The sequence below is a fragment of the Schistocerca serialis genome, chromosome 1 (assembly GCF_023864345.2).
Source record: "Schistocerca serialis cubense isolate TAMUIC-IGC-003099 chromosome 1, iqSchSeri2.2, whole genome shotgun sequence".
NCBI classification, from domain to species: Eukaryota; Metazoa; Arthropoda; class Insecta; order Orthoptera; family Acrididae; genus Schistocerca; species Schistocerca serialis.
This window is the reverse complement of record NC_064638.1, coordinates 673,801,511-673,825,371: the sequence shown is the minus strand read 5'-3', so window position 1 is coordinate 673,825,371 and position 23,861 is coordinate 673,801,511. Positions and strand designations below refer to the sequence as shown.

The 23,861-nt window shown below is 40.8% G+C and overlaps 1 protein-coding gene across 1 annotated transcript in view; it reads right to left on the bottom strand.

Annotated features, from left to right (window-relative positions):
- Positions 1 to 1,764: 1,764 nt before the first annotated feature.
- LOC126480094 (choline transporter-like 1) overlaps positions 1,765 to 23,861 on the bottom strand; it is a 186,459-nt gene continuing 164,362 nt past the window's right edge. The window contains exon 15 of the mRNA XM_050103838.1: positions 1,765 to 4,202. Within this exon, the coding sequence (XP_049959795.1) occupies positions 4,068 to 4,202 (135 nt within the window). The 3' untranslated portion in view covers positions 1,765 to 4,067. The remainder of the gene's footprint in view (positions 4,203 to 23,861) is intronic.

The window sequence follows — 23,861 nt, the reverse complement described above, 5'->3', positions numbered from 1 at the left end:
AAAATTCATAACATATTTAAAGTTGCTGAAACAAGAGGTTACCTGTGACATATTAATCTGGGCTGGAAATAATCCATATACCAATCAATCATGATTTATATACAAACATATATACCAGATCCTCTCTATTTTGTCTGTTCTACACACAAAATATTTTCTAAATAATAATTAAAAAAACCTAACAGTTTTACAAACACACAATTTTAGTGGAATAGGTATGTGGTTCACTTTAAAGAAAAACAATGGCGTATTCTAAACAGCACCACGTATGCCCTACTACAAAGAAACACATTTTGTCACAAATTAGAAAGGCACATATACTGACAACAGTACCTTTCAACCTACTAATGAAAAATGCAGTAATTTATCTCAGTACAATACGACAAGCACTTCACAATTCTCCCATTTATTCTCACAATTTATTATTTTTATTATATAGGAAAACTACACAAACAGTGGTGTGCTGTTTTTAATAATGCGATTTATATTAAAGCACCAACAATGATTTACAAATATCTACATTCAATGAAGAGTATGTTTGTAGCTGACTCACATGCTAGACAGAAGCACCAATGACTTGATTAAAAAATCTCTCTGCTATTTACATGGATTCACAAAGTGGAGTTGTGAAAAATAGTGATAACACCGTATACATATCTGTATTATATTCACGTATATGTGAGCATATAATTTGTGATTTTCAAGCATGAATAGGTTTTTCTTAGGTTTGGCATTTGCACACACAGCCCAACATGCAGAGATAAAGTCAAAGGAAACATTTTAAGACACAATAACATAATTGTAACAATAGCAGAAGGAGCTACTGAGGGAAAGAATCATGAGGGAGAAACAGGGATATCATATATGCAGCAGATTATGGATGTTGTGGGAAGTACTACGTATGTGGCAATGAAAAGGAGGGTAGACAGAAGAGTAGAATGGCTTACTGCTGCAAAGCAATATCAGGGTTGAACACTAAAGAAGGAGGTTTGCCATGCTTCAGAATCTGCAACTTTTAGGAACATCTTGCTTAATCAGTGAGGAAACAATGTAATTAGCACTTTAGATGCAGCCTCTGGAAGTCTGGCAGTGTGTGTGTGTGTGTGTGTGTGTGTGTGTGTGTGTGTGTGTGTGTAGGCATTAGTGGGAAAGAACTCATTTCATACAATGCCTATGATGACCTCCCATATAAAAATTATAACCGTAGGCAGCATTAAATCGATATACGTTAAGCGCAGAAGACTACACACACACACACACACACACACACACACACACACACACACACACACACACACACAGCAAACCATATCATATTTCCTTGTGCAAATATCTATATAGACAAGACTATATACAAATTTATAGGTTAATGCCAAATTCAATGCATATATCCAAAAAGAAATAAGACATCCTTGTAAATTTTTACTGTCTAATTTTATACCTGTACTTATATCACATTCATTCTAATGGACATATTTTCCTCCAGAATTATTTCTGCATGTCACTTTTCATAACAGGAAATAGAATGTCACATTGACTTCAAGCACTTGCCACAAGTTCAGACAGCTTGAGAGGCAACGTATCCCAAAATTGTGGTTTCAGTTTCCCTAAGAATATACAATCAGTTATTGTCTATTACTAGTGTAAATATGGGCAAACGTAACACATATTCTCTCTAACAATAATGGAAATTCCTGGATGGAATTCTTTCTCTCCCTGTCTCCCCCTTCATGTGCACCCCCCCGCCCCCCCTCCTGTTGCCACTCTCTCTAAATTTCATATTTGCTCTACCATTTGAACAACTTTCACCTTAGTGTGCACCTTCTGAGTCATCTGTCAAAGGACCTACCTCACACTATCCCATTACTCTCTCCTCATCTTGTGCATCTTTGTCTTATCACTGTCCCGCCTCCATCTACCCAGACAAATGCTCTCAATTGGACAATTAACAGTCTCACTGCAGCTATGTGTGTGTGAGTTTAGCTGTCTGTGTGGTTGTGTGTAAGAATGTGTGTGTGAATGCATGTACTTTTGCTAGGGAAAGAGCAAGAGCTCAAAAGATAGTGCAAATATTATTTCCTGTTGCATGTTTCTATGCATCAGACACTCTCACCAAATTTTCAAAGATATTTTGAAAATAGGGAGTAAGTGCATGTGACAAGAACTTTGAGAAATTAAGCCAAAATGAATACCAATACAGAGTATCCTATGCCATGCACTGTATAGTGGCATGCAGAGACTAAATTATTTGGTATGTGTACAAAGTCTAACTGTGAAAAGAAGGTATAAAATAACCATTAGCTTTTGTCTTGAAATTTTTCTATGATAATCAGTTGCTAGTAATTTTACTTTAGCACTGCAGGCCGTAGATTCTAAAGGAAAAATGAAGAAAAATATGATAATGTACATTGTACGTTGTGAGGGAAAGATGAGTACCTCATTAGCCATACTGTATCTATGTTAATTAACATGAGCAGTAAAGATTTGTTATGAACAGATGACACAAACAACTCTTTAGTGCGACCATCGGAAAAAAAAACGAAATATGAAAGGAATTTTTTCAGTCAGATACAACTGAAACTATAGGCCTAAAAATGACTGAGTGCAAGGCACATTTGTTATGTAAATAGTGAGTCTTATTATGAACTACTGAACACATGTTGCTGCATGAAAACTTGACATTTTTTAAAATTTTTGCCATTTTCTTTGAATATAGAAGTTTGTTTTATGCCAGGTGTACCCAAGAGTATCAAGTCTGTATGTGCAATAAACATTAAAGTACAATAAATATTTTACACTCTTGCTTATAAGACATGAATATTCATGTTACGCAACATATTAAAAGCTGTGATTGGCTTTGAAATGATGGCTACAGCTATTTCACAACTTTTGTTGGAGTTCCAGAACTCACTATGTAACTCTTACACAGTATTGGTGAGCACTGTTTCCACAGTTTTATAAATGTGCTGGCTCATCAGTTTGAATTTTTAAACTACATACATTTTGCTCGTACAGTTCCAGGAATATTTACTGGACATGTATCTCGCTAGAAAATAATCCATGCATTCAATCACCCTGAGATCATAACATTTGCACAAATGACCAACTAAAAAACTAAAAACAATGAAGTCCATCAGAATAGAAACCACAGTTTTTGTTCTTCTTGCGCTATTATGGTATTTGTTCAAGGTATGCTTCAATAGTCAAGAAGATAAAATACCACAATGAGGCCTTATTCTTCTGCATAAATACTGAATCTTGAAGTTTTGGAACTGGAAACTGTTCCTTCAGAAGGTATGAAAAAAATAATAGAAAAGAGCAGCATAGGAAGAAACAATAAATAGAGCAAAAAAGTGACAATATATGACAACAGATGAGATTCTAGACTTCTGATTTGCTGTCTGGTGTTTTATCCAGGATTTTCTCTTGCTTTCCTGCTTCATTATTTGCACTCTTGTCTGTTAATGTGTTCACTGAGTATGGGTTTTGGGAACTTTAACATTCGATTACCTTTCTCAGTCCCCCTTCATTACTAAATTAAGCATTTTTATCCCCACAACTTCAAGATTCAGGGTTTACATCTGTTTTTATTTAATTATGTTGTGATCCTTATACACAGTAAGAAGCTGTCCTTTGTTTCCTGATTTTGGTTTATGGGTGCTCTTCTTTTACAACAATTATTACAGTAATTCAGACCTTCCACAAAGAGTAAAAATTATTTATTACATGAGCTCTGAATGATTTATAGCACTTGTTTCCCCCCCCCCTCCCCCCCTCCCAATATGCCAACAGAAACATTAACTCCATAAAAATATCTTTGTTGCAACAATATACAAAATGGTGATACTTTTATCACTAAATAACAACAACCTAAAAGGTAATAGTTTTCTCCACCTCTTATGATAAACCATAAAAAAGTCATTTGCTGCCTGCAAAAAGGTGAATGCAGAATAATATATAATAGAATTATTGCTACAGCAAAAAGTTCTTGAGGACAGTAACTGAAAATTAAGTTGTTCAGATCCTCTCCTTCCTCATATAGAACAAACATGCATCAATTAATGGTTTTATTGTGTTGCCATTGGCTGCAATTCAGTTCCGCGAGTTTCTCTTCTGGCAATACTTGATGTTTGCCAGTGGCCACCTTCAGGATTTATCCTCTCATCCTCACAAACACAAAGGAACATAGTGTCTATCACAACCTGCAACAAACATATGGAGATATCATTATCTATTTAACATGCTGTTCCACATGATGTCTATATTCTTATGTAAAACAGATTCACTAACTTTACTTCAGAAGGAGACTAGCACAATTATTTTAAAGGCATCCTATACTAAGGTGGAAACAGAACTGTGATGTTGGATCTAGAATCAGAGATTAGATCTGATTACATATACTTTATGTTCTGTGGATCATTAGTGAGGGATCCTCAAAAATAAAGAATTTGTCTTAGAACAAGAATACATACTAACAATTATATAGAATAGAATAGCACAAAGAGGAAGCACTTAGCAGCACGCAAACACATTTAAAGTACATTTAAAAGTAGACTAAGCTATTTGGATCAAATTCTTCTTAGATGTAGAAAAAAAACACCACACACACACACACACACACACACACACACACACACACACACACACACACACACATACGGCCACTGTCGTCCTCAGGCACTGAGGTCCAAATGCAATGGGCAGCAATCCCGGCTGGGATGGACTGTGGAGCACAGAAGAGCTATAGAGAGAAAAAGGAGGGGGGGGGGGGGGGGGGAGAGGGAGGGCACAGTAGGGTTGGGGGAAGATGCTATAGTGCTGCCTGCAGGAGTGTGCAGGATATGGTGGTGAAGTGTCTTGGACTGTTAGGAGACAATCAGGAGGCTGCACTTGGGGGAAAAATGGAAAAGGGGAGAAGCAGAGAATGGAAAAGGCTATGCAGGTGTGCTGGAGGGATAGCAAGCAGGAATGAGAGCAGGAGAGGGTATAGAGGCAAATGGGGACAGGGACTAGTGCAGGTTGAGGGCAGGATGGTTATGGCGTTGAAGGATATGTTCTAGGGAGAGTTCTCACATGCACAATTCAGAAAAGATGGTGTTCGTGAGAAGAATCCAGGTGGTGCAGGTTGTGAATTAGTTGTCAAAGTACAGCACACAGTGTTGAGTGGCATACTCAGCAAGAGGGCAGTCGAGCTGTCTCTTGGTCACAATTTAGCAGTGGCCATTCATGTGGATAGTGGGCATACCTGTGTACCATACCACAATGTTTGCAGTTAAGCTGGTAGACAAGTGGCCCTGTGTTTGATGGGATAGGAGAAGGCAGAGCAACCTGTGACACCAGGCATGTGGTCTATCAATTTAGATGCAAACACAGTGCAGCATTTTACAGAGGCATGACAACTAACGAGCTGTTTGTCTGCAGAAATAGCAACTGCACAGCCTCCAGACACACTTAACAGCCCAGCATCCTGTAGCCACCACCTCCCCGCACAATCCTCTGCTGCACTACAGTATCTTCCCCCACACCTACCCTGCTATCCGTCAGCCTCCCCACCCTATGCCTGTACCTCCCACTACTATCCCCAAATGAGGTCAATGCTCACCTGTGCTGGAGATGATAGAGGCCCCCCCCCCCCCCCTCTCTCTCTCTCTCTCTCTCTCTCTCTCTCTCTCTCTCTCTCTCTCTCTCTCTGTGTGTGTGTGTGTGTGTGTGTGTGTGTGTGTGTGTGTTTGTTCTAAGTCTGAGGAAGGACATTGTCCAATACCTTAGTCTACTTTTAAATATACTTCAAATGTGCCTGTCTGCTGCCCCACATCTCTATTTTGTAAGGAGCAGGCTATTCTATTTCACTCTCTATTGCATTGTGTTACACCATCCTGTATTTTCAATTGTTTGAAGAATACATAATATACATCTTCAAACAAAAGAGACATATGATAATGTTCCTTCTTCAGATCCTAAGTTATTTGAGTCTAACTGAAGAGGAATAAGTAAAAAAATTTAAGCAAATTTTCATTAAAAGGTAATAACAAACTTGTCACTGAACATGTGGATGTATAACAATTCTTGGGCTATTGTACACATGCACTGAAGACGTGCAGAAGCCAGATTTTGTGTAATACAAATTATGTGATATTATTAATAATAATATATGCATCAATCTGTTCTACTAAGAAATTTGTCATGGGAGTACAAGTTGGCTACCAACAAGTACTTAATTCTTGTGATCTGTAAAGTGAATAAAATAGTCTTTGATTGCTGGAAAATCTTGCCCCGAGTATTTCACAAATTGTAAATACTTTAGGTTCCTCTTAAAGTAAAGTTTATTAGAAGCTAAACTTTTAATGGCTGCTGGCCAGTTATTGAAATGTGTGTTCCTGAATGATATACACATTTCTGGACCAAAGCAAGTCTCTTTAAATCTCTATGCAGATTATCCTTGAAACTTTCAGGCAGATTACAACTGTGTGTCAGATCGAGACACAAATCCAAAACCTTGGCCTTTTGAGGGAAAATTATCTACAGACTCAACTATCATGACTCACAAACCACCCTAATATCCTTAATTCTACCAGCACTTTAGCACACACTCCACTGTAGAACTGAAAATTCATTCCACATTAAACTTATTTCTACCATCGATCCAAATGATTCTATCTATGATTTTGAATATTTCCTGTTTCTTCAGAGTTATAGCCAATACATGACTACACTTGAAAAATATGCCAATATTATGAAAAAGATAGTTGCTACTCACCATATAGTGGAGATTCTGAGTCACAGGTAGACACAACAAGAAGACTTGTCAAACAGAGCTTTTGGCCAAACAGGCCTTCATCAGAATAAGACAAGACACACACACACACACACACACACACACACACACACACACACACACACACACACACACACACACATGAAGGCCTATTTGACTGAAAGCTTTGTTTGAGGGTCTTTCTGCTGTGCCTATCAGTGACTCAGCATCTCCGCAATATGATGAGTGAAACTGTCATTTTCATAATATTGTCATTATGCTATCCTGGATTTTCCACTGTTTGACTTTTCCTGAAAAATATTTGCTCTATATGACCAAAAAACTTCAGTTATCTATTGCTATTCATTTGCAACATGCCAGACATGAATGAAATACAACGTGTTGCCCCTTTTTGGTATTGTAGCTGACTTCAATCTTCAGGACAGACTTAGCACTAAGTCTTGATTAATGAACAATGATATTGGACCCATACTTCCTGAAACATGGTGGACAGTTGTTGCTTGAATTTTGGATGAACTGAGCTGAGATGCAACTGACACCATAGGTGATCCCAAAGAAGTCTCATGAGTATGAGAAGGGCACTGAGTACTTCAGTCCAACAAATTGCACTGCCATCTGACGTGTGTACTGCTAAATACCACAGCCTGGCTATTGCTAGCTAGTGTCTCACCAGTCACTGAAACATTCAGTTATGTGTCATTTGACTTCGCCTGCTTTACATATGTGATTTGAATTGCTTTCTGGATTGTTGAATACACACAAGATGACTTTGCCGCATTCAGGACTTGGTTTGGTTATTCATTTGCTTTGCAATCTCCACTGTGATTTACCTTCAGAGCAACAACTGCAATAAGAGCATTAGCAAGGAAGACAGTACAAATTCCACTAGGAACAGCAGACAGAGCTGTTGTAGCTCCTGTACAACCAACAACAGTTAGCAGTTGCAGTTTGCTCACCTCCTCATCGGCATCTCGCTTGTTTCAATGAGGTAGACAAGAGGTGGGAGGTCTATTTACATCATTCTGTCATTCACTGCAAGTCAAGTCAAGTCAAGTCAAGTCAAGTTAAATAGCTGACCCTGAGTGTCACTGTGTGCTCTCACTGTCTTCTAGTAGTAAACAGCACAAAGTGGTGCAAAAAATATGCCCACTCTTTTATTCTAGTAATTTGACTTTTTCTAATGTTTGTGATCTTCTGATTCATTTCTATGGTCACTAAACTCACATCATCACTACTAGGTTCAAGTTTAATCAATATGTTAAGCAATGTAAGCACACCTATGCTGCGTGGGGCTGACTCACAAGGCTTGGCTCGCAAGTGTGGTTTTTCTTGCAGAGAGTGTGGCACGTCATATGCGAACCAACATCCCTTTATCTGTGATATTTTTGTCCATCTTGTTCCTGATCGAGAAATTACAGCAAAGGCTTTAGAAATTGGCTGGTTGATTTAGGGGAGGGAACCACATAGTGAGGTCTTTGGTCCCATCGGATTAGGGAACAGAGGGGAAGGAAGTCGGCTGTGCCCTTTTGAAGGAACCTTCCTGTCCTTTGCTTGAAGCGATTTAAGGAAATCACGGAAAACCTTCAGGATGGCCAGATGAAGGTTAGAATCGTCAACCTCCTGAATGCGAGTACAGTGTTGGTTGGTTGTTTCGGGGAAGGAGACCAGACAGCGAGGTCATCGGTCTCATCGGATTAGGGAAGGACGGGGAAGGAAGTCGGCCGTGCCCTTTGAAAGGAACCATCCCGGCATTTGCCTGTGCGAGTACAGTGTGCTAACCACTGTGCCTCCTCGCTGGGTTGGCTTTAGTAGCATGATCCCGACTTGAGTGATGTTAAAAATTGCCATAGCTAATGAAGTAACTGCATCAGTGCATACTACACTCCTGGAAATGGAAAAAAGAACACATTGACACCGGTGTGTCAGACCCACCATACTTGCTCCGGACACTGCGAGAGGGCTGTACAAGCAATGATCACACGCACGGCACAGCGGACACACCAGGAACCGCGGTGTTGGCCATCGAATGGCGCTAGCTGCGCAGCATTTGTGCACCGCCGCCGTCAGTGTCAGCCAGTTTGCCGTGGCATACGGAGCTCCATCGCAGTCTTTAACACTGGTAGCATGCCGCGACAGCGTGGACGTGAACCGTATGTGCAGTTGACGGACTTTGAGCGAGGGCGTATAGTGGGCATGCGGGAGGCCGGGTGGACGTACCGCCAAATTGCTCAACACGTGGGGCGTGAGGTCTCCACAGTACATCGATGTTGTCGCCAGTGGTCGGCGGAAGGTGCACGTGCCCGTCGACCTGGGACCGGACCGCAGCGACGCACGGATGCACGCCAAGACCGTAGGATCCTACGCAGTGCCGTAGGGGACCGCACCGCCACTTCCCAGCAAATTAGGGACACTGTTGCTCCTGGGGTATCGGCGAGGACCATTCGCAACTGTCTCCATGAAGCTGGGCTACGGTCCCGCACACCGTTAGGCCGTCTTCCGCTCACGCCCCAACATCGTGCAGCCCGCCTCCAGTGGTGTCGCGACAGGCGTGAATGGAGGGACGAATGGAGACGTGTCGTCTTCAGCGATGAGAGTCGCTTCTGCCTTCGTGCCAATGATGGTCGTATGCGTGTTTGGCGCCGTGCAGGTGAGCGCCACAATCAGGACTGCATACGACCGAGGCACACAGGGCCAACACCCGGCATCATGGTGTGGGGAGCGATCTCCTACACTGGCCGTACACCACTGGTGATCGTCGAGGGGACACTGAATAGTGCACGGTACATCCAAACCGTCATCGAACCCATCGTTCTACCATTCCTAGACCGGCAAGGGAACTTGCTGTTCCAACAGGACAATGCACGTCCGCATGTATCCCGTGCCACCCAACGTGCTCTAGAAGGTGTAAGTCAACTACCCTGGCCAGCAAGATCTCCGGATCTGTCCCCCATTGAGCATGTTTGGGACTGGATGAAGCGTCGTCTCACGCGATCTGCACGTCCAGCACGAACGCTGGTCCAACTGAGGCGCCAGGTGGAAATGGCATGGCAAGCCGTTCCACAGGACTACATCCAGCATCTCTACGATCGTCTCCATGGGAGAATAGCAGCCTGCATTGCTGCGAAAGGTGGATATACACTGTACTAGTGCAGACATTGTGCATGCTCTGTTGCCTTTGTCTATGTGCCTGTGGGTCTGTCAGTGTGATCATGTGATGTATCTGACCCCAGGAATGTGTCAATAAAGTTTCCCCTTCCTGGGACAATGAATTCACGGTGTTCTTATTTCAATTTCCAGGAGTGTATATGCTACGACTCCTCTGGTTTTAACTTTGTCAGTAGTATTATTCGCCACTGTGATCTACGACCATCCGGTGACTTCCCATCAATGTCATCATCTGATTTACCAAGCACCAGTTCATCCAGTAATCTGACAACATGGGATTCAGTAGTAGTTAGTACAGTAGCTATCAATCCTCCACCCTCGTCATTGATAGATGCACTCAAATGTAAATGGTTTGTCAGCCATTTGTGTGTCTCAAAATGAGCAGATGCTTATGCAGGATTTTCCACCCCATTATCATCAAAGGGCAGAAAGTCTGTGCCGTCAAATCATGTCCAGATTGGAGGCCACACCATCAAAGGCATCACTGTCCTTTCAGGATATCATCTGTTTTGTATGCCACAAACCAGAACACCTAGCAAATGCCTGCCTTGGCCACCAAGCATCAACAGCATTGGCGATCAGCATGCTACATGTTATCTTGGTAGTGCCCATGGCAGCAGGAGGAGGTGTGTAGCTTCTCTTGTTGCAACTGGTCATTAATGGGGTGACAGCAGTTTTTCAGTTGGGCACAGGTGCAACCATGCCTCTGATTAATGGAGACACTTACTAGTGCACTGGCTACCCACAGCTACAGTCTCTTCAGTGTGAAGGAGTGATGTACAATGACCAGCTGATCCTTTGCGAGGTCATTTCATCGTCCATGTTAAGTATAAAAATATAGCACTTCAACTGACCTTGCTTTTAGACAAGTCTTGGATTACAACTAACATTTTTAGTTTACACACTATTTCACTTTTTGGTTTTCAAATTCAGGACCAGGTAAATCCAATTTCAAATGTGATCCCATTTACAAAACTTAATACACTGTGTGCACAATTTAAGCAGCTGTTTGAACCTACATTAGGTTGTGCAACAGGGTTCCAGGTCCACATATCCTTAAAGCAATTGGCAGTGTCGGTTTTGCAGAGCTCACCCAGTACCTTCCGCCACACATACACAAGTTAAAGCAGAACTAGACATGTTGCACAGTTTGGGTGTTATAACCATAGTATCATCTAGCCAGCAGGCTAAGCCCCAGTTCATGGTTAAGAAACCTATTGGATCACTTCACATTTGTGGTGATTTAAGATTACCATTAATGCCCAAGTAAGTGTTAATTTGTATCCACTTCCTTGACCGGAGGAATTATTGGTTAAATTGACTAGGGCCATTATTTTTTGAAGACAGATCTCACTGATGCCTACTTTCAGTTGCCTGTAGATGATCAGATGAAACAGCTTTTAGAGATTAATATACCATTCAGCATCAATCATTATAACAGATTGTCATTTGGAGTTGCAAGTGCTCTCGTGATACACTACTGGCCATTAAAATTGCTACACCAAGAAGAAATGCAGATGATAAACGGGTATTCATTGGACAAATATATTATACTAGAACTGACATGTGATTACATTTTCATGCAATTTGGGTGCATAGATCCTGAGAAATCAGTACCCAGAACAATCAACTCTGGCGATAATAACAGCCTTGATACGCCTGGGCATTGAGTCAAACACAGCTTGGATGGCACGTACAGGTACAGCTGCCCATGCAGCTTCAACACAATATCACCATTCATCAAGAGTAGTGACTGGCATATTGTGACGAGCCAGATGCTTGGCCACCATTGACCAGACACTTTCAATTGGTGAGAGATCTGGAGAATGTGCTGGCCAGGGCAGCAGTCGAACATTTTCTGTATCCAGAAAGGCCCGTACAGGACCTGCAACATGCAGTCGTGCATTATCCTGCTGAAATGTAGGGTTTCGCAGGGATCGAATGAAGGGTAGAGCCACGAGTCGTAACACATCTGAAATGTAACGTCCACTGTTCAAAGTGCCGTCAATGCGAACAAGAGGTGACCAATACGTGTAACCAATGACACCCCATACCATCACGCTGGATGATACGCCAGTATGGCAATGACAAATAGATGCTTCCAATGTGCGTTCACTGCGATGTTGCCAAAACGGATGCGACCATCATGATGCTGTAAACAGAACCTGGATTCATCCGAAAAACTGATGTTTTGCCATTTGTGCGCCCAGGTTTGTCGTTGAGCACTACATCGCAGGTGCTACTGTCTGTGATGCAGCATCAAGGGTAACTGCAGCCTTGGTTTCCGAGCTGATAGTCCATTCTGCTGCAAACATTATCAAACTGTTCGTGCAGATGGTTGTTGTCTTGCAAATGTCCCCATCTGTTGACTCAGGGATTGAGACGTGGCTGCACGGTCCGTTACGGCCATGTGGATAAGATGCCTGTCATCTCGACTGCTAGTAATACGAGGCTGTTGGGATCCAGCAAGGCATTCCGTATTACCCTGCTGAACCCACCGATTCCATATTCTGCTAACAGTCATTGGATCTCAACCGACGCGAGCAGCAATGTCACGATATGATAAACCGCACTCATGATACGCAACAACCCGACCTTTATCAAGGTCGGAAACGTGATGGTACGCATTTCTCCTCCTTACACAAAGCATCACAACAATGTTTCACCAGGCAACGCCAGTCAACTGCTGTTTGTGCATGAGAAATCGGTTGGAAACTTTCCTCCTGTCAGCACATTTTAGGTGTCGCCACCGGCGCCAACTTTGTGTGAATGTTCTGAAAAGCTAATCATTTGCATATCACAGCATCTTTTTCCTGTCGGTTAAATTTCGCATCTGTAGCACATCATCTTCATGGTGTAGCAATTTTAATGGCCAGTAGTGTATTTCAAAGATATCCCCAACTGCGTTAATAATTTTATGTTTTGTTACTTACCGGGTCCATGTGGGAGAAGCACCTACACAATCTACAGATGAAGTTTGAGCGATCCCAAGCCTAAGGTCCGCATTGTTGCCTCGACAAATGTAGCTTCTTCGAGCCAAGTATCACGTACTTAGGACCTATATTAAGTAGTGATGGGCTCATACCCACACAAGATCATTTGATCCAATCACTAACGTACTGACTCCTAAGAACCTAAAGGAACTACAGCTATTCCTCAACAAAGTAAACTATTATGGATGCGGCCCATGTTTCCCATCCCAGTCAACCAATTGTGTAGAAAAAGTGTTAAGTCTACGCGGTCACATGAGTGCCAGAAGACTTTCATGCAACTTAAAAGTGCCTTTGGTAGGCTCCTTGTTTAGTGATGCCCAAATCAAGATACAAGCTTAATGCTCGACATTGATGCATCAGATTGTGGCATTGGTGGCATGCTGTCCCAAAATATGCTAGTGGCAAACAACAGATCACCGCATTTGCATCTAAAACATTAAATGCTGCACATATAAATTATTTGCAAATTGAGAAGTGTTGGCTATCACATATATCGTGTCTGGAAGTTTCATGTGTATCTTTATTGTGCCAGTTTCATCTGGCCAATCACAAGTCCCTTATTTCATTATTCTGCCCTTACTCAAAAATTACTAATGAAATGGTGCACCACCTGTGATAATGGACATTGCTCCTAAGTAACTATACCTGTGAGATTCATTATCACCCACCTCGCAGCTCTCCAATGCTGACGCACTTTCCTGATTGCCGTGCAACCTGGATGCCAAACTTCATAGGCTTGAGGCATTGCGTTTTGCCTTAGATGCAAATCAGTGACTTATCCTTTACAAATTTTTGAGTACAGCGCATGAAGTAGCGGCAGAAACTGACCGTCATCTGCTCCTGTACAAGGTATTGCTTGCTGTTAAGGTGGGGCTGACTAGAACATTTGCCTAAGGAGACAGACCTGGAATGGCACTCCTATTTTTCCTTGTGGCACATGCTTAATGTCACTGAGGGGGTAATTTGTTGGCTACAGATAATGCTGAATGCCAGTGGTAGTTCCTCCCAGATCATGCCCCCCACATATTGATGGAGCTCCTACACATTGGACACTGGGAAATGAAGGCAACAGCACAGCATAACATGTATTGGCCTGCAGTTGAAGCTGCCTTTTGAACACATCCATCTGGAACTGGCAGGTCTGCCCCAACAACCAGTCAGCCTCAGCACAGCATTTTGACCTACGATCATGCCCTGACCATCTCTGGCATAGAGTGCATATTGATTTTGCTGGCCCATTCCAGGAAGCACTGTGGTTGCTTGTTGTTGATGCCCCCTCTAACTTTCCATCGCAAGGACAGCTACAACTACTGTGGCAGCTACTTCCATGCCCTGTCCATCATATCTGCAATAGAAGGGGCACTTTCCACCCTGGTTTCTCGCAACAGCCCTCAGTTCACAGCATTTGTGTTTCATGATATTTGTCGGCACAATAGAATTGAGTACCTGACCACTGCCCCTTTCCATCCTGCATCTAATTCGAAAGCCGTGTGGATGGTCAGGACATTCAAGATGCAGATGTGCAACTACTGACAACAGCCGACTCCAGTGAAGCACTCACTAACTCTCTGTGAATGGACACATCCTAGCCAAAATTCTACATGGGTGTCAACTATGCACCCTATTTGATGTGTTGCACCCAACTCAGTGGACCCACCATCCTCGTCTATGTGGTCTCCCCAACTGGGCTCATACTTTTGGCCGTAACCCTGGGTGCACCCAAGGCATTGTTATTAGCAATAGGGGGAGACAGATGTCCAAGGCTGAGGCCAGCCAGGAGCAGCTGGTCCAGCAATGGAGTGCACCCTGTCTGACACACCATACCTTCTTTCGCCTCCATCAGCAACTGGGCATTCCATCATCCTCAACTACTCCAGGGACAAGCCATCCCACCAGACTGCCTCTTACTGGTACAAGCTCCACCTCATATTAGGCATCAACAAGAAGTCAAAAATGACAAGTAAATGAAGTCAAACACCTTTTCTCCCTATGCTGCTTCTGGCTCCCACACACACCCCTGGTAAACCCCTACCCTCACCATTGGTGGAGGTTGAACATTATAGACCTGTGGTGTCCATGGAGACCAACCCCTAATCCCCTACAGGTGGATCCAAGTTGTGTCCTGGACCCCATAATTCAGTCAGGACTTCCACAGATAGTGCTGCTACCCACCCCAGTTGATAATGAGGGCCTACCACAGCAGCCTTTGAGTGGGATTCCTGCAGTTCTCCTTCTTCCTCAACAAAATTGGCATAGGCCGAGGAGGGGTTTAGTATCCAGCGGTGATTCAGATTCTCTGTATAGCCCAAGTATGAACAGAGAGAACACGTTAGAGATACTCAGGCTCCAGGAGACAGATGCGGCTTGTGCATGTGAGAGGCACAGCCTCCACAGCAAACATGATGAGGAACCACCCTCTGACAAGTGTTCACCGATAAATACTGCAGGCCAGTCTCTTATTAGTTACTGATGCTTTTAGTTATGCACCATTCGATAGTCGAGTTTTGACCTTTCCTGATTTGGATTGCTCTCTGGGTTGTTTCATATGCTTAAGACAACTTTACTATGCTTTGGACTTGTTTTAGTTATTCATTCACTTTATGATGTCTGCTATCACTTACTTCCTGAACTGCCTGTTTTATTTCGTTGGTCTCTAAGTTGCCACTAATGTGGGTTATTGTACACTGTTTTCTTCTGTCTATGGGCAGAGTAGGATAGAAGATGGAGTGCTGTATATATTCAAAACTTAGTCATCCCTGAATTCTTTGTCCTTTGTCGCTCACTATAAAACCATGGACAGTCTTCCTTTACATTTTAACGTATGTTCTATCACCCTGTCCCTAATTCTTGTAAGTGTTTTCAACATATTCGTTTCCTTGACAATTCTCTGCTGAGTACCACCTAATTTACTGTGTCTTAACAGTACACTTAATTTTCAACATCCTTCAGTAATACCACAATCCCAAATGCCTCTTTTCTCTTCTTTCCTGGTTTTCTGACAAGTGCTGTTTCACTTACATACAATTCTGTGTTCCAGATTTACAGTCTCAAAAATATCATCACAAAGTCTGATTTCATACAAGTTAACTTCTGTTGGTGAGGGATGATCTCTTTCTCCCTACTGTATGTATCTTATATATGCCTTGATTCATCAGTCATGTGTTATTTTGCTTTCAAGATGGCAGAATTCCTTCACTTTGTCTGCAATATGGTCTCCAATTATGATGATACGATTTTGCTATTCCCAGTTTACTGCTGCTGCTCTCTCTCTCTCTCTCTCTCTCTCTCTCTCTCTCTCTCTCTCATTTATTCTGTGCTCTGTAGACTGTTTATTCAATTCAACATGTTCTGCAATTCTTTTATGCTTTCACAGAGGAAAGTAACGTCATCATCAAACCAAGAAAACAGAGTACTATAACTTCACAACAGAAAACTGTCACTATGATCACTATGTTGCAACAAAAGTTCCCTGCAATAATGGCACAAATATCAAATTATTAGTTTATTCAGAATGCTCAGATCTGAATGCTCCTAACGAGTAAATTTCTTTGTTCATACAAAAAATGAGTGTAGGGTGAGGAGTCAGTCATCTTTCTCACCTTCAGTCTCCTTTTTCTACACTGTCACCTATTGTCATCTTTTAAAATATTTGACACCTTTTTCAACCTTTTCTTTCCTTTTAGGAAGGAAATTAGTTATTTTCCTTCATTTACAAGTTTCTGTATTCATATTCACTCATTTAACTTTCTGGAATGATTAATTAATGGAAGATGACAAAATCTAACCTGAGGGGCCTCTGAAATTGAAGATAGATTGTTCCTTTTTAATTTTTCGGCATTATTTTATATTGTTCACAACTGTTATTTGTGTCAAATGATCCTCTATTACAACTGCTTACATTTTTTTTTTTTTTTTTTCTCCCCGGATTCATAATGAGATTGCTGCTGCGATACTTGTTCAATTTTGAAAATAAACTTTTCAAGATGGGGTAAAATATAAATTCCTTAGTGAATGGCTTGAAACGACAGATAGTTCGAAAAGTAAAGTCTCTGCATGGGGAGAAAAGTTAGTGAAAGTGAACTATTTTGCAATGTGTGTTCTTGCTCTATACTGTACGAGGCAAGGGTTTTCAGGCAATTTTTAACAACTTCCTTTCAAGAAAACATAAGTGTAACTTTTAAATTAAATGTGGACCACAAAAGTTGCATTTAGAACTTTCAGATCAGACACAACATTCATGTTCAGTACACGCACTAACAATATTCATGTTAAGTACCACGGATAGTTTTGCCAGCGCTGAATCTATTTAGACAATGAAATTACTGATTTACAACTACTTTATCGATTTCTCAAATGATATTTATAATGTTTTCTTCAAAACATCCTCTGATAGTATTTCTAACATTTTTTCCAGTTTCATCTACGAAAATGAGATACCTAATGACTGATGAACTGAAGTATTTAGGCTATTAGATAGTGATGTCCAGGAGACTTGGGGCAGGCAACTTATAAAAATCGGAACCTGCAACGTTCATACAATGTATAATACCTATGCAAATGCTTCACACAGTTTATGTGAAGAAATATTCATATTTCTGGTAAGTATTTACCATTGTTTTGATGGTTGGCCTGTTAGCTGGGAAAAATGTGAAGAAATTCAGTCCAAGTTTAACGTTCCACATCTCAAGTTATTGAGGCATACAACCATATGTTGGCATGCTTTAGGACATTCAGCCAACAGGATTTTGGAACAGTGAGATGGTATTCAATATTATTTTTTCCAATGAGAATTCTGCTACAGCTCAGTCCAAATCCGACAATGCCATTGTGAGTGCTTTAAAAAATGCCTTCAAATGAAAGTGTTCCATAAGTTGATCAGGCTTCTCAGGCCCTATGGAAATGTGGACACAAAGACATGTAGCATACCAGCTGTTATGTAAATGGTGTTTGGCCTTTTACATCGGCAAGGCTACAACCAAGTTATCGCTTAGGATGAATGGGCATAAGTAGAGACTGTATACTGGCATCACACAACATCCCATTGCACAGCATGCTTTACAACATGACAGTTGTGACTTCGGTGCCTCTTTCACCACATGTGCCATCTGGATTCTTGCCCCAGACACTAGTTTTTCAGAACTCCACAAGTGGGAACTGGTGCTACATGTCGGTTTTCGCCACCCATCTGGCCTTAATAATTTCTTCAATCGTGGCATTTCTTCATGGTAGCTATTGCTTTCTTCTCTTGCTTTTCGTTTTCTACATCTTTCATTTTCTTACCTGTCTATTTTTCACCATCCCACTCCCACCTCTATCACATACAGTGTACTTAGCTTTCCACTCTTATCAACTTGTGCATGATGTTTTAGCAGTAATCTTTGTCTGGCGTATTACCCTATCTTCCACCTTTAGCCTCTCACATTTTCAAATCTCATCCGGTGCAGTCCCTGACAACCAGTCTTTCCTTCTCACCCTGTCTGGTAAGTCTGACCTAACCTGGCATTCTGAGAAACTTTTCCACACGCCACTCTTTTTACTATACCTCACTAGTCCTTTTCTTTCGCCCCTCCTCCTTCCTCTTCAAATCTTCTGCCAGGAAAGGAGCCACTGGCTCTGAAAGCTTGCAAACTTTAATAGCTTGTTTTCAATGACATAGAAAATATTTCATTTTGGAGCACAAATTAAGAGAAGACAAGGCAGCAATGACAAAGATTTCTAAACAGTGTTATGATTGTGAGGGATGCTTTGAAACAATACCCACATTTTCTTTGTGTGCCCACTGACTCACAGTTCATTATGTATGGACAGCAAGCACATGTAAATTATACTACTTGTAAGGAAGAATGTGAAAGTAAAAGAAAACTCGAGTGAGACAAAAGACCAAAAAGAGATACAAAACCAAAGGCATTTTGAAGAGAAGCTTAAAAAATGAATAACATGAAAAAATTGACTATGAGACAGCTGCTCTGAAAGAAAAGATAAAAGGACACCAACTATCTCAGGATGCAAAAGAACTTCTCTCTCAGGCTTCAGCTAACCTGAAGAAAGCAGTTGAAAAAAATTATTTATAGGCAACGAAATTGGCCCAGAGTAGGTTTGAGGATGCATGGATCATGAAAGTAGAACAAAGAGTGTAAGAAAGGGAGGCAGAAATCATTCAGAAAAATCCTGAGAAAAGAAAATTTACTAAAATTACTTCTTTTTTGGGTAAGATTCCAAAGAAACAGTAACCCAAAAATATTTTATCGATATTTTTTCAATACTGATGTGCAAAATGTTGTTAGATGTAAATATGTTATGTAGATTTTATTTGGGAATTACAATTACCTTCACCAAATTACCAATACCCAATTACCTGCATACCTGCATATATTAATAACTTTGTATGAAGAAGAAGAAGAAGAAAAAAAAAAAAAAAAAAAAAAAAAAAAAAAAAAAAAAAAAATGAGTGTTTCCCCTCCAGGATCATAATGGAGAAATTTAGTATGGTCTTCACTGCCTTTTTTGGTAAGAACTATCCAAAATGAAAACAATTCATTTGGGCCATACCTGTTTATTGAAATAATGTGTCGCCTTTTAACCACCTTTTTAAAATATTTTATCACATTTGAATCACCTTGACCAAATATTTTGTCACCTTTTTCAAGTACCACCATGGCACCTCACCCTGGGAGTGGATTTAAAGCTTCCCAGATACTTTCCATTACATTTTGAAAGGACTGCTGGGTGACAGTAACTTGTTGCAAATTATTTCAGTGTACCTGTCTCTTACACAGAGTACAAAATTTCTCAGTGACAGAATTCTTTAGCCCTCAGAAAAATCTCAGCACTTCTGGAATCCATCAAACACAATGCAGTGCTGAGCATGGCAGGAGGATTCAGTGTGAGTGCAGTAAATCTTAAACAGAACAAACTACACACTCCATTCAGCAATGTATTGTGAAGCAACAGAGGTGTGCTAGACTGCTCCAAGCCAGTAAATCTGCTACTGAATAATACAGTATTTCATCTGGTCATTTAAACTATAGTGACAGGAAAGTTGTGGTCCATAAATTGAACTTTTGGGACTCATCATCATCATGACATAACTAGAATTACAACCTTAGGCTGACCTGATATAGATTAAGTGAGCTTCCCCCAATGAGGACACTCAAAGTGATATGCACCATTAGAGCATGTGCTATATTATATGCACTCCAAATGTGTCAGAGGGGACTTAAATAGAGGATCTTCGTGTATTTTCACCAGTATTCACCTGAAGAGGCCAGAAGATTCTGCATCAAAATATTGTGGCAACAAGTAACAGACATTGTGAGGATAAGTTACCTCATTGTGATCTACAGCTCTAAGTAGTCTGTGAACCCCTGACTTGTTAATATTCTTCTTAGCTGTAGAATAACTTAATTTTTACTAAAAACCAGGGCTTGGTAACTCTGTTCTTTTAAGGCTTTTACTGTGCCTTTACATACAAAACATATTATGTGATAAGCATCTTGTTACAGGAGACCTTCTGAGTAACAAATAACCAGCGTTTTTCCAATACATACATATATACATTACTGATATAAATGTCTGGTCACGGGTATCCCTTGACAGAATAGCTGGTGCAGAACACTCTTTGCTGCCTTTGAGTATTTTGCCCATCTTGGAATGGCACAAAGACCATGCACATAATAAAATACACAAAACAAGACTTGTCCCCTAATAAATCTTCTTACATAATAATTAAAACTTTATATTCTGAATTATTTTCCTGGATAACAAAAATGCATACAATTGTACTAATTAGGCTTGTTCATTTATATTCAAAATTAGTATGAGCTTTCACTACCACTCTTAACAAAATTATTTATTTCCAAACTTTGGTTACAAAATATCTGGAAAATCTCTTACCCTCACAACATTCAGCAGTTCTCTTGAAATTTCACAGAACAAACTACCTACATGCTAACAAGTGTAAAATCTCTGACAGAAAGCTAAACTGTGCGGAGCACATTCACTCAACTTTTTCCAATGAGTTTTCATGACAGTACTCACACCTACGGTACTGATATACTGCACTTGCATTTATAGATCTCCAATACCAAGTCTGACACATCAAAATGTGCAGTCAGTACAGTGTCTGGAGTCAGTGTATTCACTCAATGAAACGATACTTACTATCTGTTCACATTTGAGTTTGTACTTTATATTTTGAATTATACTCACTTCACTCTATGGAAGCCACTTAAGATCTCTAAACAAAATCACCAAACACTGTCAAAATGGGTCAATGAATTTCATGTTTAAAATACTCACAATTAGATAAAAAAAAAAGCAGTAATTAAAAAGATAATCAGTGTGAATGATTTCCAGTATCTAAGTGGCAATAATACAACTGGAAGCAAAATTTAGAGTTCAATTTCATATCAGTGTCAATCCCAGACTGGAATTGGATGAGGATAGGACAAGATATTGGACACAGCCTCTTCAAAGGAAGTATCCATGAATCTGCCTGAAGTGATTTAGCAACACTGGTGAATATCTAAATCTGGTTGACCTGAAAGGTATTTCTGCTCCGTTTCTCCTGCATAATCACTAAAACATCTTGCTTGGTGTAAGAAAAGTTGTTGATCATTTTCCGTGATTATTTCAGAGGAACCATGAAGCAAATACATGACAGAAATGGAAAGCAAATACACACTAGACAGACGATATTGGTCTTTTGCTTGAAATCAAGGAAGACGTAAAGAAACTGTACAACAGGTCACTTAGCATTAATGAGTTAACAAGCACAGCACATGTAACAGTAATGAAAAAAGAAAAAGGAAAATCAGACAAATGTAAAACTAATAACATGTAGCAAGAAAAGGAAATGGTGCTGTCGGAAAGCAAATTACATAAGGCTGCCGAGGCACAGGAGAGATCAGAAGCTCAGGGGGGAAAAGTATTCTTCATCAAAAGTATTTTACAAGTACTGAACATCATCCTAATACTGTGGCACAAGTTTCTGAAACTGGAGTTTTTAGTAATGTATCTTCAGCTTTCAGCCAAAGGGAACAGACCTACAGAAAGTTAATACAGCACATACTATTATTTAAGTAGGCTATGCACTGCAGATCTGTGAGCCTCTCCCATCTGCCATAGTAATATATTAGAGAAAATTAGATACTATTGTGGAGGGATGGGAAATATCCATCATTTCACCACCTTATCTCATGCACGAGCCTATGTTTCAGTAGCACAGGCAAAAGAAAACTGATACCATCACCATAATGATTGGCAATTTTACATCATTCTATGCTTATGAGCTTGCCATATTCCATAACACAAATACTAAAAATTATTCTTGTGTTTTATCCTTGCTTTTGCTAGCATTATCAACTCCTAAAATGGCTTTGTATGCAGTCCATGCAGAATTAGTATGAGCTATTGTGACAGCCAATCTAGTATTGGTGCCCCAACTACCATAATAGAATCTATTCAATGAATTTTATCCCATAGTGGATGCTGTCCAATTCCGTGACTGTTCCTTTATGGGGTGTAGAAAAATATCCGCTACCAGTCACAATAAAAGGTTATTTATTCGACACACGACCGGTTTCGGGCTTGCGCCCATCTTCAGGTGTTTATACATTCATGTACATGTCTCTCAAACAATGAGTACAGATTGCCAATGGGAGTCTGATGTCTGAGCTTCTTCACCACAGATCATATATGTTCCATTGGCTTTGAGATGGAAGCCTTTGTACAAGTCCAATCATGGCACTAGATACCAGCCTATTAGATAGCAATGCCATAAACCATTAAATTAATATGAACAGGCTGAAAGTGTATCGTATCCAGTGAACATCATAACTTCAAACTGGGTAACATTTACAAATGCCATTACACACACATGGATAAACTCCATAAACCCAACCATCCAGCATGCTCCAATGTTGTCAGTAACTGTACCCCCATTGAGAGAATCTCTGCTGTGACAGATCAACACCTTCAGCTTATTACCCATAAACTACCCTCTTATATAAAAGAAACCGACCATTTCCTCCAGCAACTCCCACCATTTTCTATTCCTTTACCACACGGTGTCTTGCCCGTCACTATTGAAACTGCCCAAGACTTTGACACTACTGAACACTACCTCTCCCAATGCCTGATGGATTCCAAACTTCCAACCTCCTTCCTGGTCCCCACCACTAATTAGAACCTCACCCAAAATTACTTCACCTTTGAAGGCATTGCCTAAAAACAAATCCATAGTTCAGCAATGGACACCTGCATGGCAGCATCCTATGCCAATCCTATTCATGAGCTATCTGCAGGAATCTTTCCCAACCACTCAGAATCCCAAAACCCTCATCACCTGGTTCAGATTCAATGATGACATCTTCACGATCTGGATCGAGGGTGAGGATACCCTAACCATGTTCCTCCAGAACCACCTCAACACTGTCTCTCCCATTCACTTCATTTTGTTCTCCTTAACCCAACAAGCCACCTTACTCATTTTGGACCTCCATCTCAAAGATGGTTAAATCCGTATCTCCGTCCATATCGAAACTACCAACCACCAGCAATGCCACCACTAACAACTGTCACCCATTCCATATCAAGAAGTCCCTTCTGTACAGCCTAGCAACCTGTGGTCATCACATCTGTAGTGATGAGGAGTCCCTCTCGAAATATACCAAGGGTCTCAGTGAGGCCTTCACAAATTGAAATTACCCTACCAATCTTGTAAAGAAATAGATCTTCCATGCCTTTTCTCTCCAGTCACCCCCAATCTCCAATTATCCCAACATCTGGCAACAAAGTAGCATCCTCTCATGACTCAATACCACCCAGGGCTGGAGCAACTGAATTACATTCGCCACCAGTGTTTCAACTACCTCTTATCATGCCCTGAAATGAATAATATCCTACCCACTATCCTTTTCATTCCTCCA